Below are 17,269 nucleotides of genomic sequence, written 5' to 3'. Positions count from 1 at the left end.
AAATAAGTATCATGCAATGCAGTATGTACAAGACGGAGGGTATATGATGTAACCAGATATAGCCTGCTATTGTAACGTATGAATGGAGTCAATGTAAAAAAGAATCACTGAAGGAATGTGTGGAATGTTTTTGTAGTTATTGCAATTATTGATCAAGATCTCTTTCCACACATTGTCCCCTCAAGAATTCTTTTACTTTGACTACAGTGTGAAGAAGTTGAGCAAAATGTTATATTACGGAAGCACAGCAATGGTGACGGGAAAACCAGAGAAGGTTATGAGAACTATGCACATTATTTACAGCAGGTGGTTCAGAACATTGCGAGGACGACATAGCAGAACGTCATGGATCAAAAGTCGCATACAAGTCAGATTAAACCCCAAAAAGCTCTAATTTTGCTGCTCAGAATTTTGTGATTGGCGTCTAATGTGAGTCTTCAAAAATCCAAAGTGAAAATTCTAAAAGTGAAGTTTTTTTTTTTTTTTTAAATCAGTGTAAATACATTTGCGTCATAGTGAGATGAATTTTGGTGGTGAGAACTGATTTCAAAAAATACATTTAAAACCAAGTGGTTTTTTTTTTGTGTGTTCTCAAGCAGCAAAGGAAACCCTAGTTGACACCCCAGTGGATCTTCCAGACCATAAGGTGGGGGGGGGGGGGGGGGGGGGGGAAAGAAAAATCAAGTTTCAGAGTCTACATGGACTCCCCGATAGAATCGTCGTCATCCAGAGATAAGGGCAGGTAGAGGTCCTGCAAAACAGAGCATGTGTTCAAATGATGCGTTTAAGGACACCTTAAAAAAAAGAAAAAAAAAAAGGGGCAACAAGAGTGTTAGTACCTTCTGCTTGCTGCTGGGTGCAGGGCTGGTAGGGGTGGAGGTCGGGGAGTGCTTGGAGACCGGGGTGGAAATCTGGCTGCTGGAGCCTGTGCCGTTGACTGGGAGGAGGAAAAAGATTTATTGAGACAGACAAAAAAAAAAAAAAAAAAAAAAAAAAAAAAAAAAAAAACAAGGTAGCACTACAAAATTAGGATTGTGTTGTTTTTTTAAGTTAGGGCTAATTTTTTTTAAATTTATTTATTTGTTAGGACTACAAAATGTGAATATTTAAAAAAAATGTTTAGTTGGGACTAAAATCTTTTTATTATTATTATTTATTTTATTTATTTATTTTAGTTAGGACTACAAAGTTTTGATTTTTTTTCAAATTATTATTTTTTTTTAGTTAGGACTACAAAATTTTGATTTTTTTCCTGGTTAAGTTAGGACTACAAAATTTAGATTTTTTTTCAAATTTTTTATTTGTACTACAAAATTTTATTTTTTTTTATTGTTTATTTAGGACTAACATTGAGGTTTTTTTTTTTTTTTTCATTTATTTTTTTTAGCTAGGACTACAAAGTTTTGATTTTTTTTGGTTCAATTAAGACTACAAAATTTTGATTATTTTGTTGTTTAGATAGGACTACAAAATTTAGATTTATTTTTATTTTTTTATACCTCCACTTATTCACTAAAAGATTCATTATTTGCTGATGTTGCAATCTGGACAAAGCACTGCCTGATACAATGCTTAAAGGGGTTCGATCGAACCCAGGTTAAGAACCACTGGTGTAATATACAAACATCTAGCGCCATTTTGTAGCCCAAGAATGACCTTGAAATGAGTTTAGAAACTTCATGTAGTACTTTGGCGCCATCTTGTGGCGTTTACAGGAAATCGTCAAACTCATTCGTCAAAGGGCAAAGCCAGAACAAAAGCAGCAATCACACAAGCAAGCTTCAAAAGGATCGCTTAATAAAAAATACATAAAAAAACTGCACCATGGATGATAGATGATTTTCTTCCACTACCACAAATGTACCCTGTGATTTCCATTCTACCAAAAAGTTGAACAAACATCATTTGTTTGGTTCTCATTTGAGTCACATTGTTGAATTCGACCCATTGGCGTATTTGTGTTTACATCCAAGAGCAGCACAAGAGTTTTTAAAGTGCTTTTTGTCTACAGGAGATTTAAAAAAAAAAACCAAAAAAAACAAAGAGACTTGAGCAGACTGCAAGCCAGGTGGCCACGAGTGTTTTAAACACAACTTGGACAAAGATTGATTGTGAAGCTGAAAGCAGGCTTCATTTCAACTACTCGGTCAGACTAAGTGTATCATTAAGAAGAAGGCCACCCAAAACCCACAACACTATTATCACGTTAGTACATAAAATCCCACAAGCATTACAGACCACATCTTGTTTGGCTTGACGAGTGGAAAATCAAAACCAGGACAGTTCCTCATAGCCAGTCAACCGAAAGATTGTTTTTTGTTTTGTTTTTTTAATTTACTGCAAGCATGCATCCATCCAAATACTGCTGAGCAGCTGAGTGCAACCATCTGCACAGCATGCCCAATCAATACACTAATCAGCAAATCTTTTGATTTAAAAAACATGTAGTTTAGCATAATTATTTCATCCATGACTTGAATGGCCAAACAGTTGGGCTTTGATTTTCATTCAAATACTGCAGTACTACCATTGCTAGTGGTATTGATAATTATTAATTATAAAAATGAGCCACAAAAAAAAAAAAAAAAAAATCTTTCTTGATTCAGCAGGCGACTTGCAGCGTTTGGCTGATGCGGGACTCTTGATCAAACTACGATGAGCTTTCTGATTCTTCATCACTCGGCACTCTGCAATGGCAAACCAACAGCACTTTATTAATTTTGTTAACATAAAAACAGCATTAACAGACTTGACGCTTGAATATATATGTTGTTGGGCAGAATTTACTCTCATTCTTAAATGCTTTAGGCTAAAAAAGCAGAAAATTGAACAGAATATATTCTACGTTTTGTAGTCTGACATCTACTTGAACTAACATCACAAAATGAGCCTTGTGGCATGTGATGTGCACAAAAAGAGAAAAAGAAAAAACAGCTTCTTGTGTATTTTTATGAAGTGGAAAATACGGCGAGTTGATACTGCCCAAGGCTTCTCACCACACATTTACGGTTGCCGGGTAACCTCTTGGTGGGGGCCGAATAACACTGGTTCATCTTCATGATGATTATTGATTGCTTTTCTTAACACGCGCAAGCAACTCTTATAGCAACATGAAAAGCATGACGAGATTGTGTTTTCATACTGTGGCGAGCAATGGCGTTGAAAAAGGCACCTTCCTCTCGAATAATGATAATTTTATGTTAAAAATTGATTTAGAATCAATATACATTGTTAGGGATGTAACGATATCCAAATGTCACGATACGATGTATCATGATATGAAGATACGATAATTATCACGATACTGTGGGGAGGTTGACGATATTTAAAAAAGGTCAAAATATTGTGTTTAAAAAAAATACAAAATAAAAATAAATTAAACAAAAGCTCATACTAAAAAAAAAAAGCACAATATTGTGCTTTTGTACATGACATCAATAATAGTATTATTATTATTATTATTATTATTATTATTATTAATGCATGCACACAGAGTTCCTCCACATATTGACTTGCTTCACGGGCATCATATGTTCCCCTTCATCTGACAATTAGTGTAGAAGAAGGGTTAAAATATCCCTAATGAAAATTAAATTGCACCAAAAAACTAGCCACCAGAGAGTGCTCGAATTTCAAACCTGACTAACAGATTTGTTGCATTTAAATATCGTGAACATGACGGCGACATTGTGGCAGTTTTAATATCACAATATTGTACTTTTTGTTACATCGCTAATTATTGTCTGAACATATTGAACAGGAATTATTTTTTAATAAATTACACCTTTAAATAAATGTTTGTTGGGTTTATTAGATTAAAAATGGATTAAAATCGTAATCGTCCTGAAGGTCAAACAAAAAAAAGAAAAAGAAAAAAATTGGCCATATCGCCCATCCCTAAATTACAGTATATTCATCAGTCGTCCCTCACACCCAATAGACCCCTGTGCTATTGTTCACAGCTCATAGAAGTGCGCTGAATCATACCGAGAGGTGGTAGACAAAAAGGTGTTATAGGCACACCTTCAAAACTGAGCATCTTTCTCTTTGCAAGGCAGAAATCGCAATGCATTAAATTGTGTTTATATTTGAGGGAAGTGGTTTAAAAAGAAAGAAAAGAAGAGAACAAAGGCTTGATGGGAGTACAGCGACTCACTAAGAGGATTGTGTGAACATTTGCCAGTATCAGTAGTGGCACATCAGCAGGCCTAAACCTGTCACCGGGCAGATTAATGCTTCTTTTTCTACCTTTTTTTCCTTATTCCGCTGCTGCCTGCAGATAAGAGACTTGCTCATTGGCCTCCCCCTGACTGCTTCCCTCAACAATCATTGAGCGCCACGTGCAATATTAAGCCTATTTAGCCACACTTGGGGAACAAAATTACCCAAACAGGGATATTGCTGTACAGTTGCATACTACTGCAACCACAATAATAATAATAAAAAAATATTGCTATGTTAAATAGCATTATTGCTGTGAAATAGTTTTAATACAGTTCTTGTATTGTATCTCATTAGAACGCAAATACATACATTAATAATTAGCAATTGTTTGCCTGGTATACAAATGAAATAAATGTACCATTCTCATCCAGAGAGAAGTCATCTTGGGCGTAGCGGAATTTCTCAGGTCCACATGCAATGAACACATCCTCGTCCCCAAAGAAATCCTGGAGGCAAGTAACCTGAGAGGTCAAAAGAGAAAATATGAGCTGGAGTAAAGTCCATAATCATCTGCCATTGAAGACTCAAAAAGAAAAAATATATATTTTTTAGAAGGGCCAAAACATGCTTTATAAAAATTAAGCTGTGCTAGAACTACACAAATGGAAATCAATCTGACTTTAATGTTCTGCTTTTACTATTATCAATTATATATTGTGTCAGTTTTAATATCACAATATCACGAATTGCCTTTATCGTTACATCCCCATTTGATATTAGCGTTAAAAATATGCTATAATAAAAAAAAATCCAAATGCTTTATCGCTAGTCGTAGCAGTTTTTGGAGAATTCTTGTCAAGTAAAACGTTTTTCAAGCAGCCTTAGGAATCCTGACCTGAGCCAGTGTGCCGCTTTTATGCTCTTTTCATCACGACAACAATGCTTGTAGCCACAGTAAGTGCCAATTCAACAAGGCCCACCTACGCAAAAAGCCCTCAGACCTTGTTGTATGAAGTTTGCCTTTACTGCAATATTTAATGAATCCACTTTTATCGCTGGGGGACTTTTAAGTCCACAGCAGCTGTTGACTAAATGTGTTGCATGTTCTTAAGATGCGGCATGATAGATGCCACTGCAGTGTCACATTTGGGGAAGGTTGGAGACAAATCATGGCACATTTGATGATACACGTCTAAACTATGAGCTAAAGATAATGTGGGAAGGTCCCACCCAGACCGGCAGCTGCCCTGGCCAACAAGTTACAAGTGTGTGCTGGCGACTTTCTGGCATGGCATCCAACAGCTGTACCCTCCCTCTCAATGGCTCATAGTGCCCCCCTGCCAACTAGATTAAGGCTGGATGATCCACATAGATGGTGCTTTGACTCTTGGGATTAAATGCTAATTAGCTAGCCAGTGCAATTTTCTAAATGTGTATGTTTGTGCCATGAACATTAGCAAAGGGATTAGATGCATGTTACTTTTATTGTACTGCAGTGCTGCAAGAAAAGATGGAAGCAATAAGGAGGCACTCATTTCCCCCCCCAAGAGGAGGAGATATGGGCCGAATGGGCCTGCAGGGGAGAGGCTGGAACGTTTTAATAGCTTTAAGAACAGAGCTGATTAAAGAGATAACCTGGTTATCCTAAAGACTGCCACTTTAAACTCTCAGCAGGAATATGCGTGCAAAATAAAGACTGATGCTCTCCGTGTAGACCTCAGACTGCCTGATGGGGTCATGTAAACTCATGGGCGCCATTAGTATTAACAGTGTTGATGCACTCGCTAGATGCAGGTTTGAAAGGGGGTGTGTCACGTGACAGTGTCAGATTAGCAGAGACGAGACTTTCGAAAATCATATTTTCATCTCGTTTTTTGTTCATGAACTAATATGTCCATAGATTTTACACCCGTTTTTATTAAGTGAAGTACATTTTGGTCTCATCTTCAATCGTTGACAAAAATGCATACTGATTTAGTCCCAGTTATTGTTTATTAATGTGGGTTTTAGGCCAGTGAAAAACGTGCATTGACTAAATTATTTTTGTTTCGTTTTCCTTGACGAAATTAACACTACAAGGCACTATTATGTATTGCTGCCTTTTCACCAATTTATGCTAACTATTGCTAGCATGACTTGACTCACTGAAGAAACAATTGGAGGCCAACAAATGTTCTGCTAGACAAAGAGTGGAAACTATTAAACGATATTTGTTTTCATTTTCCTGTAGTGATGTGTAAAAACTGTACTCAAAAAGTAGCTCCAGAGAGACCAGAGTAGTGTCTATAAACCCAAAATAATCTGCATAACAACGTCTAAGCAAAGCAAACTAATCCCATTGCCATACAGTTGATGAAAATATTTCACATACTCTCCAAATGACATGGAAAGTACAGCATCTGCTTTCAACATGGGGGGGAAATATATCAAATATAGCACATCCACCATACAAGACTGTTGAAGTGTCATGTGACACTACAACACAGAGCTCAGGTGTTTAAAATTAATGTTAAGTATATTGTGAGTTCATTTGGAAGAATTTATGAGCACATTGTAAATTGGGGGGGGGGGGGGGGGGTCTTAAGTGGCTCCTTTCAGATGCCCCTTTTAACACCCTCCCCCAAACTCCATCCACTCTCCATGCCACCAAGCCCATCCCCTAATCTCTGCTTGACCAGCTGTCAAGAACACATGACCTCCGGAAAACTCCAACAACTGAATTATTCAGACTAACAAGTTGTGACGAGAGAGAAAAGTGAAGAAGGCAGGTTCCCTACTTCAACAAATGTCATCCTGTGACTCTAATGTAGCTATGAAAACATGTTTCAATGAAAATCATCCTGTGCCCTCCGTATAACCTTGCTGCACCAGCACGTTCCCATCAGCGCTCATTTGAAACACAGATGAGCGATTCCGGCAGAGATGTATTTGCACAGTCATGGGGGCCAGCTGGTGTCTGATCGGTTCAGTACCCCCCACTCCTTACCCATCCTGGAGGAAGCCAGCATCGCATTTGTCTGACTGATGTTGGCCAGAGCGTCATTAAAACGCGATTCCCTCTCTTCCCCCTGGGTCATGTTCACTAGTTGATGCTGTTAAGATGGCGACCACGCCCCTCTCGAAACCCAATTGCGTGTGTGTGCGCATGTGCGAGCGATAAAATCAAGGGTTGTCGAGTTCATATCTTCATGTGACTCAGCAAAAATCAGCAAAGTAGACAGGTAAGACCCAAAGTCAATTACAAAAGGCCCACTCAGCATATCCCAGCCTTTGTCAAAAAAAACGAATCCATCCTGGCGGAGCTTATCGCCATGACAACTGCTTCTGCAGTGTGGCCAAACGCGAGCGGGCTGCAAAAGCAGACAATTCTTCCCCTCTTAGCAGATGTATTTCGTCGTTAAGACGCCGCAAACACATGTCCACATCCATCTCCCATGCTGCAAATCATTCCCTGTAATTGGCTTTTGAAGCAAATGGGAAGCTTTCTTTCCACCCCCTCAATACATTTCTCACGCCACAGCTTGTACAGAATGATTTAGTAATATATATATATATATATATATATATATATATATATATATATATATTTGTTTTGTTTTGTTTTTTGATCAGGGTCACACAAAACTGCTGTGCACCTTAAACAGATTTCCCAAATAGCATGTGGCATTTATTAAATGACAGCCTTCCCACAATTCATTTAATACAAACCAGACACTGCAAATTTAATACAAAAGGTCTTCAGGCGATTAGATAAAGACAGATTTCATGTTAAATTTGTGAGACAAGGGAGACTCGTTTTAAAGCAAAGGGAACAATTAACTGCCCTGTCAGCAAAAATAAATAAATAAAATGATCGCAATTGGCTCAAAGGATGGAAAATTACTGCTGAATGAGTCGGCCCCACCCTTTTGGACTCAAGTGAAAAGCAGCAGTGTTTGAGGGGGTAAATGGTGATTTTCCTCAAAGTGAGGACAGAAGAGTGTAGTTCACATTTAGATTAATAATTAAAAAATAATCCATATTCGTTTAAAAAACAAAAAACAAAAAAAACAAACAAACAACTCAAACCTGACAGAAGAGGAAGGGGGAAAAAAAAAAAAGGCAATCAATCACATCCCATAAAGGAATGCAAATATCCAAACGATTTCTTTGAAGCCAAACCTGCATTGATTTTAAACTTTCACACCCACGAGACTGCAGGATGAGTATCCGTCAGACCGGTCCACACCAGCTGGGCTCCCTTTGTGCCGGGGATGTGGTTTCCTAGCAACCAGACCTAGCAGCTATCGCTATGCAATGGGTAGGAGGAGGAGCGGCGCAAAGTCAGGGAGGGGCAGGCTCTGCATCAATAATGCTTCTACCAGATCACCTCAAACGCATCGCCGTTATTAAGTCTACCACTGATGCGTGCAGAGAGAGAAATAAGCCTTCAACACAATCATCGCAACAATTCATCCTTGTAGTTATAACAATCCACTATGCTTTGATTAAGATATTTGACAGTGATAAAAAAATAAAATAAAAAAAATCTAATTGGAAAAAAAATCTTAAGGCATGAATAAAGCTACGGTAAATAAATGTGCACTTCGGCAACATTGAGTATTTTATGATGACTGCTGTCAATCCAAACATTTGGCACATCAGTTCTGCAACACCTTGGGGCTACAGTAACAGACGGCTCCCCTGGGAAAATTCATTCAAAAATCAAATTCCTCCATCCATCATAAGAAAGCACCTCCCCTCCGGCAAGGTCTTACTAGATGCAAGAAAAAAAAACAAAGAAAAAAAAACAAAAAAACAGAGGAACTAGCCGTTTTAGAGGCGTTTTGGACCCGATACCTGCTCCATATGTTATGAATAATGGAGGACAAATAGCTTGGAATGAGGATACCTTGTTGTTACAGAAACAGCCATGTCTTCTTATGTTGATTTAATGCCATAGAATAATGGTGTCCAAACTACGGTCTGGGGGTCATTTGTGTCCCGCCCTTCATTTTTCAGCATCTCGCAACATAATTAAAAATGACCTTTGACACAATCTGCAAGGCTAATTAAAAAATAAGTCAAGGTGTCAAATAGGTGCCACTATTACTAATAGTGGTTTATATATTGTTTTTTCCACATGCAAAAAGATTCAAATAAATTTAGCACTAAAATGACAATAATAATGTGGTGAATAAAAAATTCAATTTAAGAAACTGAGTTTTTTCCAATTTCTGTTCTGTGTCAAGGTCTTAAGATTCTTAAGTAACTGTTTACATGGACTGTATATAAAACTGTTCATCTTATGACAGTTTTCTCTTGTAGTTCTGAATGTGGAGATGTGATTCGGGTGCTACAGGACCTGGGCTCCCTCATACACCTAAAAATTTCCGAAGATGTTGCTTAAACGTACAAGTTAAACGTACAAATTGAGTCATTTTTGTAAAAATAGCACAATACCCGATAAAATATTGCTCATTTTGCCTTAAAGCAGCCCTTTTAACTATGTTTTTCTGTATGCAGCCCTCAAATGAAAAAGTTTGGACACCACTCGCCACCCAAGTGTCTGGGGTTGTACAGTTAGGAAGTTTTAGGGAAGAAATATGTCTTTAGAGTCACATACTATAACAGAGATCATCACACAAGAACCCAGTTTAACTCACAAGACTCAGTATTAACTTCAATGTCATCAATTTAAAAAATCATGGAGGGTGTTAGCTCAATAGCTATCATTTCCGATTGGGGAGAAAACTGACCAATGAAAAAGGACATTCAACCTTAAAATCTGGCTCACAACTGTTGACAAGCTTTGAGGTTCTCATTACTCATATCCTCCCTTTAAGATCAAAAGGTAGCAAGCGATTATAAGTTGCAAACATCATTAATCAGAAGTGGCTTCATTGGCCTTAACCATCAAAGTGGACATGTAAGGTTGAGTACAAAGTATTACTGCGTACCATGAGCCAGCAGATCAGAACAGCGAAGCAATGTACACAATGACCTTCGTTGTCTTTTACAGCTTTCGGTCAGTGTTCACCTGCCTTGTGGTACTTCTGAGAGGCTTGAAAGGTCCGCCTTTCACCAACTATGTTCAACAAAGGACCAAGCCCTGCATCTGTATGTGCATTTATGAGAGAATGCGCGCCATTGTGGTTTTATTTGAGTTGAAGCACCAAGGGTTTAAGAGAGAGTTCAAAGATGTTGTGATGAGGTTTTCAGTTGTGCTCATGCATGGTTGAGTTTCATATTGGCGACCGACAATCACAAGGATGCCATAGAAAATTGTAATATCTACTTTGCGTAATTATTTGTCTTCTAGAAATTATAAAACCAACTGAACCCATAATAAAGAGTACACAAATAAAACATGGGGGAATTTGTTGCACTGAAAAGAAAGTCACTGATTTAAAGTGTGAAAACAACTGGTATGACGAGATTGGTCACGCTTGCACCAGCTGCTCAGTAGATTTTGCAATTCAGTACCCGACCCGTCCAAAATCAGTGTTAGCAAGTATTTGTTCTTTTTACTTTGGCATAAAGGCCACGCAAAATTGCACAATAAAAAGGAGCTCTAATACACGCACTTTCACACAATATAAACCTATTTGATTTGAACATAAAAAAAAATTAAAAAAAACTGCAAGCAGAAAAGAGAAAATCCAGTACATATTGTAGCGTCCTTTAAGAGGCGGGACCTGCTGGCTGACATCAGCAAGTCTGTGTGAGTGTCCAGGCGTGAGCTGTGGCCAACAGCAGCTTGTACGCTAGTATACTCATCGTGTTTGTTTGTTTTAATATTCAATAGAGATATTTGAACAAAATTTTTGCAGAATAAAAATATATTCCAGCAAGTACCTTTTAATCATCTGTGTGTGTTTCGCCATTACTTTTTGTAATTTAAAAGTTTATCCTACAACAGCAATATAGGAACGTCATTTTGCATTGTTAGCATTACACTAGCAGCTATGCGTTCACTAAAAACTATTTTCTTTTTGTCGTGTTAGTTTTACTATAAATTTCAACTAGGAGGAGTGGCAATAATTAGCTTAGTGTAATATGAATTTATCTAATGTCTTAGTATCGGAGCTTTCTTACCAGTCCTAGAAAGGCAAGCAGTTGCTAGACTGTTATGAGGATAGGGCGGGCGGGGCAACGACATACCTCTTTACCATCAAGCGTGTAGATCCGTTTGACCACCCCGCTTTCCAGCTTGATGGCCTCCGTGATGTCGGTGAGCACCTGCTCGAACGAGTGCGCCGTCTTCTTGTTGAGCAGGACGCGCACGGCCTTGCGCGGTTTGACGCCGCTGCGCATCACCGTCACCAGCTTGGGGCGAACAAAGTCTTTGCTTTGCTCTCTGGGCTCGCTGGCAGCGCGGGCCGCCAGCGACTGGATGTTCTTCTGGCTGGCAGAGGCCTTCACGTTCACCGACCAGTTGGGGTTGACGTTCTTTGTGTAGTCGACCTTCTTGAAGATGTTCTCTGAAGCGCAAACGTAGCTCTCCCCTGAGGCGGTAGCAAATATTGTATTAGGTTTGTGTTGCACCACATTGTGGACACCAGAGAGTCCCGGTGGTGTTTTATGCACAGCAGATTAAACCTTGATCAAATGTTGTTGTTGCAAGGGAGTTTCAAACGTTGTTTTAGCCTAAAGATTTTAGTAGCACAAAATACTCGGTGCATCTTTTTAAATAAATTGGATACATTTAAAGCTATATATTAGCTAAGAAAAACAGCATTCTATTAAGGCTTGATAGCTATATATCCTCCTATGCTAGTACATCCTCCAGTTGAACTCCCATTTTCAGGAAATAGCCATAATAAAGAGAAGCAGAAACAAAAGACAGCAGTCAAAGAGTGAGCGAGAACAAGCAGGACATTTTTGGCAAAGAAGAAAAAGGAAGAATCCAGAAGGCAACAATTAGACCAAATGTGGGTTGATTACAGCAAAGACAAAAAGCAGGATTACACCGTGTCCCAGAAGAAATTGAGCAATTAATTATACCCCACAAAATGAACAATAAAAAAAAAAAAAAAAAAAAAAAAAAAAGGTTTCTTGTCCCATTTTTACTACACTTAACATATACTATATGTATGTATTGTATCCCCAATGTGAAATTAAAATTGTCAAAGTAAAATTCACAAAGTGATGTATAAAGGAAAATCAAAAACTGCAAGACTAATACATGGAAAGTAGCAAACATTTGCTTTACAATAAAATGTACTTTTGGGACCTCCATACCCACTAGTCTAAACACCGCAGTGTGTCTAATATTACATTTGTAGAACATTAAGCAGCAAAATCAACCCGTTTTTATCCATCTCAGAGGGCGGCCATTTTGCCACTTGCTGTAGACTTGTCTACTGAAAATGACACCACAGTTGCTCAAGGCTCAGGTAACCACCAATCATGGGACCGCTTTCAGAAAGAAAGAAAGAAAGAGAAAAAGAAAGAAAAATACAAAAATAAAGACTAGCTTCTGACCAATCACAGCTCAGCTTAAGGTGAGCAATGATTGGTTGTTACCTGAGCAACTGATGCCATTTTAAGTCAACAGCAAGTGGCAAAATGGCCGCCCCCTGAGATGCATTAAAAATCAGATTTTGCTGTTTAACTCATATTCCAAAAACGCTATTAAATCAGAATACGGTGTTTAGACTAGTGGGGGTGCATGAAAATTATTGTAAAGAAAACTCTGCTGTTGACTTTCCTCATTTTTGCCACCATGTAGCCAACAAGAATTTAGGCAGTCATCCTGCCAAGCTGAACCTTCATTTAATACCTAGCGGTACAATGGATTTGATCATATTTTTGGGACTACACACAAAACACCTACTCTCTCAATCTGAAGTTCGCTGATGTGTATCCTAGCAACACCATAAAACAAAACACTACAACAGTTTCACATTTATTGTGGTGCAAAAATACCTGTAAATATAACGCCAGTCGAGAAGGAATTCCACCCATTGTGGCTGTAAAAGTTTACCAGTTAAAAATTTAATTACGTGCTAATGCTGTCCTTTAATGGTGCATTTATCCCACACTGAAATGCTGAGAGCTCAGGATGAGGCTAACACTTTAATGCTCAAATGTGGCTCATGTACTTTAAAAATATCACTTGAAAAAGGAATAAGGTCAGGAGGATGGTGAAAATAAGGTAGGTAGCGCATGTTGAGTGAACACCTCGTCAGATTAAACGGGATTCATTAGATCCTTTTAAGAGTGAGAAGAATCCATCAAAGAGACTTCTCAAGCAATAAATAAGCTTACCTTCCTCTAGTTCATCCAGTGCCGAGATCCTACTGGCGCCATCAATGGTGAAGATAAAGCGGACACCCTGAGGCAAGTTGATGTGGTCGGAGAGCGAGCGCGTCAGGTCGGCCAGCAGCGCGTCGAAGGTGCGGAATCTGTCGTTGGCCACGGCGTACACGATGCCCTTGAAGTAGCGGTCTCCGTTGCGGTAGAAGCGGACTTTTTTGGCCTTCTTCTCATTGGACAGCGTTTGCAGGGTGCGCGTGCGGTAGAAGCTGCAGTGGGCGCTGTGCGTCGGGCTGGGGAGTCCATTCAAGCGGCTGCCTCGCGGGGTCCGCGACCCCTTGTCTCGCTCGTCAAAGTGTGCGAAGTCTAGCTCCATGTTGACCAAGAGTTTGGATACGTTTGACAGATGCTTGGCGAGAAGGACCGGGTCCACAGAGTCTACAAATACAGAGAACACATGTTAACCAGTTCATTCAGGACCCTGAAAAGCGACTTGAGCAATTTGTTCCTAAATACATTATTATGCTTGAAGGTAATTACTGAAAACAAGCAAAGAGACAACTAGGTAGTACTGAACTGGGGAGATTTAGCATTTAACTGTTGTACACAGTATCAGTTCTCTAAATTTTCTGGGGTGTGGCTAAAATGGCACCCAGTGACACGCTTGAGCAACATCAGTGGTTATCGGGAATGATTGTGAATTAGGCTCATGAGCTAGCCGGCAGCTAGCACCCTCATCACAGCATGGAAAACCTTGAGATGACCCATTGGATTTCAAGAAGGATAAAAAATAAATAAATAAAGTTACAACTGTTTGTGACAAAGGGAGTTCACAAACTTGGACGCCGGATTGGAGGGGACCCTCCTAGATTAGCTTCGCGCAAGCTAGCTAGTACAAAAGACAAACGACATGGATGGATGACAGATGGAATTAAAAACTTTACCTCAAGTGAAAAAAAAACACTGGTTCTGCTGTTGGCCTGTGTAGAAACGCAACACTATGATACTTGATAAAGTTTTTTTTAATATGGTTAAAATTTAATTACAAAATCACTAGTTTATGACACACAATTTATATAGATGACACAGCTATTGTCCTCTCCTGATTTGAATTATAGCACTTGGTGGAAACAAGGCCTTAGGGTGAGCAAATTTTCTTAAATATGGGCCTAAGCTCAATAAAGATTAGGAATTATTGTTAAAGTATCATCAATGAGCCTCCACCCAAATGGGACCTGATGCTGCCACAGGTCATGAAGAGAAAGAATACAAACTAACAAAAAAAAAAAAAGATGAATAATATTAAGTAGAGGAATGTATGTGCCATCCGAAAAGAGATGCATGAATTTAAATGAGGTTTCCCACTTCAGGAAATATGCAAATGATTGTCCATTAAACAATCACCAAGCTGTACTTTGAGGTGGATGGTCCCGAGACTGGAGGACCATCCATCCTTTCAAACTTGAGCACAATCGCATACCTATACCCACACCACACCTGCACCCCATTCAGGTTCACTCCAATGTCATCATCAAGTGCGCTGACTGGCATATATTAGACAATATGATATGAACAAAAGGTTAAAGGAACTCAACATGGAAAAAAAATAGTTATTCGCATACAGCTCCCATACTTCAATTAGATTTTATTCAAGATTTTGCAGTTCTAGTTCATCTCAAATGTGTTTGATGGGGCTGAGCCAGGTCAGGGTTATATGCAAATTATTCATAAACAAATTCAACCACGCAAGGCTTTACCACCATATTTTGCTTTTCCTAAACTAAAGCCACAAATTTGGAAGCATGGAATTGTCCAAATGTGTTATGAATACAGATTCAAGGCCAACTAAGGGCTTTTGTCCAAATCCTGATTAATATAGTAGGTATGTCCCAACACTTATGTCCAAACCAGTTAACACTCAAACAGACTGCTATATATAAAAATATTTCAACTGGTGATGAGAATGACTTAAGATTTTAATGTTTCATTTAACCTCCAAAAATTATGATTATAGTAAAATAAACGATGACAAATGAAAGCATAGTTTCAAAAGGCCACTCAGAGGTCACTATAAACCTCTAAACAGGAATGTGGCCATTTTTTGTTGTATGTATATAAATGACAGATACAGCAAAACACAAAAACCCTCAGCGTGCAATGTAATACCATCCATTCTCAAATGTACAAGAAGCCTTCTTCAGCTCAGTTTTACGAGGGGCACAGTGACAGGGGTGTGACCGGCCGCGCTCCTCGGCTGACAAAGAGCGTGTTCCAAACCCATCTGCTGCTCCAAAAATGACCCTTCCCCTGAACAACACGAACTGGAAGGACAGTCCATTGTCTGCATACAAGCTGGTTCCTGCATTTTAGGGTGACATCACCCAACACCATACTGCAGCCTGTTAGGGACATCCACTCAAGTCCTAAAAGTACATTTCTGGAAACAATATACTTATGTTCCCCATTAATATTCACAGTGAAGAGAGTATTTTTTAGGCGTGACTGATAAAATAACCACGAGATTGGAGGGGGGAAGGCATGCATTTATCATTTTTGTCTGATTACTAAACGGTGACTTGAAACTCATAATGTGACATCCACACAAAATAACTAGTTTTTTTTTTACCCCCTTAATGAACACGCCGAAGCGTGAAGACAATTAAGGTTCAATTAACGACGCCGCATTTCTGACACATGGCACCGGCTGACGCCAGCTTTTCTTTCTTTTGTATGCGCAAGTAAAAAGCAACTCTCACATGCATAACTTGGAAAATAACTCACATAATCTCCTCTTAAAGTATAAAAACTAAAATGAGAGACGCTGCAATAAAACGCACCCATAATCCCACCTTGGAGTGGACTCACCTGCGTGGCTGCTTGTGCCGGTGAAAGGAGCGTGTGCAAGAGTGGGAGTGTATCAGAGCGCGTGTATGTATGTGTGCGTGTGTCAATGCTGCAGGAAAATCTCCACGCCGCCTCTCTGCTCCCCTTTGTCTGCCAGCCGCTGCCTGCCTGCCTCACCGGGGCAGTCTCCGGGTCCTAGAGCCGAAGAAATTGCGGACACGCCCACTTTGGTCACTATTATTGGTGCCAGAGAAAAAGTGGGTCAATAGATTCTCAGTCACATCACTTAAGCAGGACAAATAATAATACATAATATATGTTTAAAATAAACATGAGTCATATGACAGAGGCAATACAAAATTGTGATAACCCATTTAGAATATTTTCGATATTAATTCAGAATCAATATCTCCTACCCACCAGGGATGGTGTTTATTAAATGTATTGTTGTGTGCAGATGACTATAAACACCTTTTATTAGTTGAATGAAAAATGTTAATTCAATTGGTTATACAGTATTTGACTTATAATTTAGGGATGAGCACAATTATTTAATTAATTAATTAATTGGAATCAGCTGATTGATTCTTGTATCTTGATGCAAATAAAGCAGAAGTCAACCCCAAAAAATGTTGTCGTGCAGCCCCACTATTTTAAACATGGTATTGTGATTAGCATATTGCATTTGCATTGAGTTAAGCAACCAATCCGCCCTTTTATCCATCTCCAGGAGCGGCCATTTTGCCACTTGCTGCCGACTAAAAATGACATTACAGTTGCTCATTGCTACTTGCCTGAGCCCCCAAGCAACTGTGATGTCATTTTCGGTCGACAGCATATGGCAAAATGGCCGCACCCTGAGATTGATCAAAACGGGTGGATTTAGCTGTTTCATTAATATTCCACTTAGACAATATTTATAAGAATAGAATGTCCCCCTTTCCTTTTTAAGTAAACATGAAGTTCTTGTTTGTTGCACCCAGCCGAGGCACTGATGAATCAGTTTGAGTTTGTGGTGTGA

The 17,269-nt window shown here is 39.0% G+C and overlaps 1 protein-coding gene across 1 annotated transcript; it reads right to left on the bottom strand.

Annotated features, from left to right (window-relative positions):
• Positions 1 to 654: 654 nt before the first annotated feature.
• On the bottom strand, positions 655 to 16,415 carry LOC144006654 (neuronal migration protein doublecortin-like). Its single transcript, XM_077505627.1, has 7 exons — positions 16,270 to 16,415; positions 13,417 to 13,842; positions 11,308 to 11,651; positions 4,583 to 4,685; positions 2,598 to 2,687; positions 840 to 937; positions 655 to 751 (listed from the first exon to the last, which is right to left on the bottom strand). Exons 2-7 carry the CDS (start codon positions 13,778 to 13,780, stop codon positions 695 to 697), a joined length of 1,056 nt encoding a protein of 351 aa, XP_077361753.1. The 5' UTR covers positions 13,781 to 13,842; positions 16,270 to 16,415; the 3' UTR covers positions 655 to 694.
• Positions 16,416 to 17,269: the final 854 nt, after the last annotated feature.

This window comes from Festucalex cinctus, chromosome 18 (assembly GCF_051991245.1).
Source record: "Festucalex cinctus isolate MCC-2025b chromosome 18, RoL_Fcin_1.0, whole genome shotgun sequence".
In the NCBI taxonomy this organism is placed as follows: domain Eukaryota; kingdom Metazoa; phylum Chordata; class Actinopteri; order Syngnathiformes; family Syngnathidae; genus Festucalex; species Festucalex cinctus.
The sequence above is the reverse complement of the archived record's forward strand: the minus strand, read 5'-3'. Positions and strand labels throughout refer to the sequence as shown.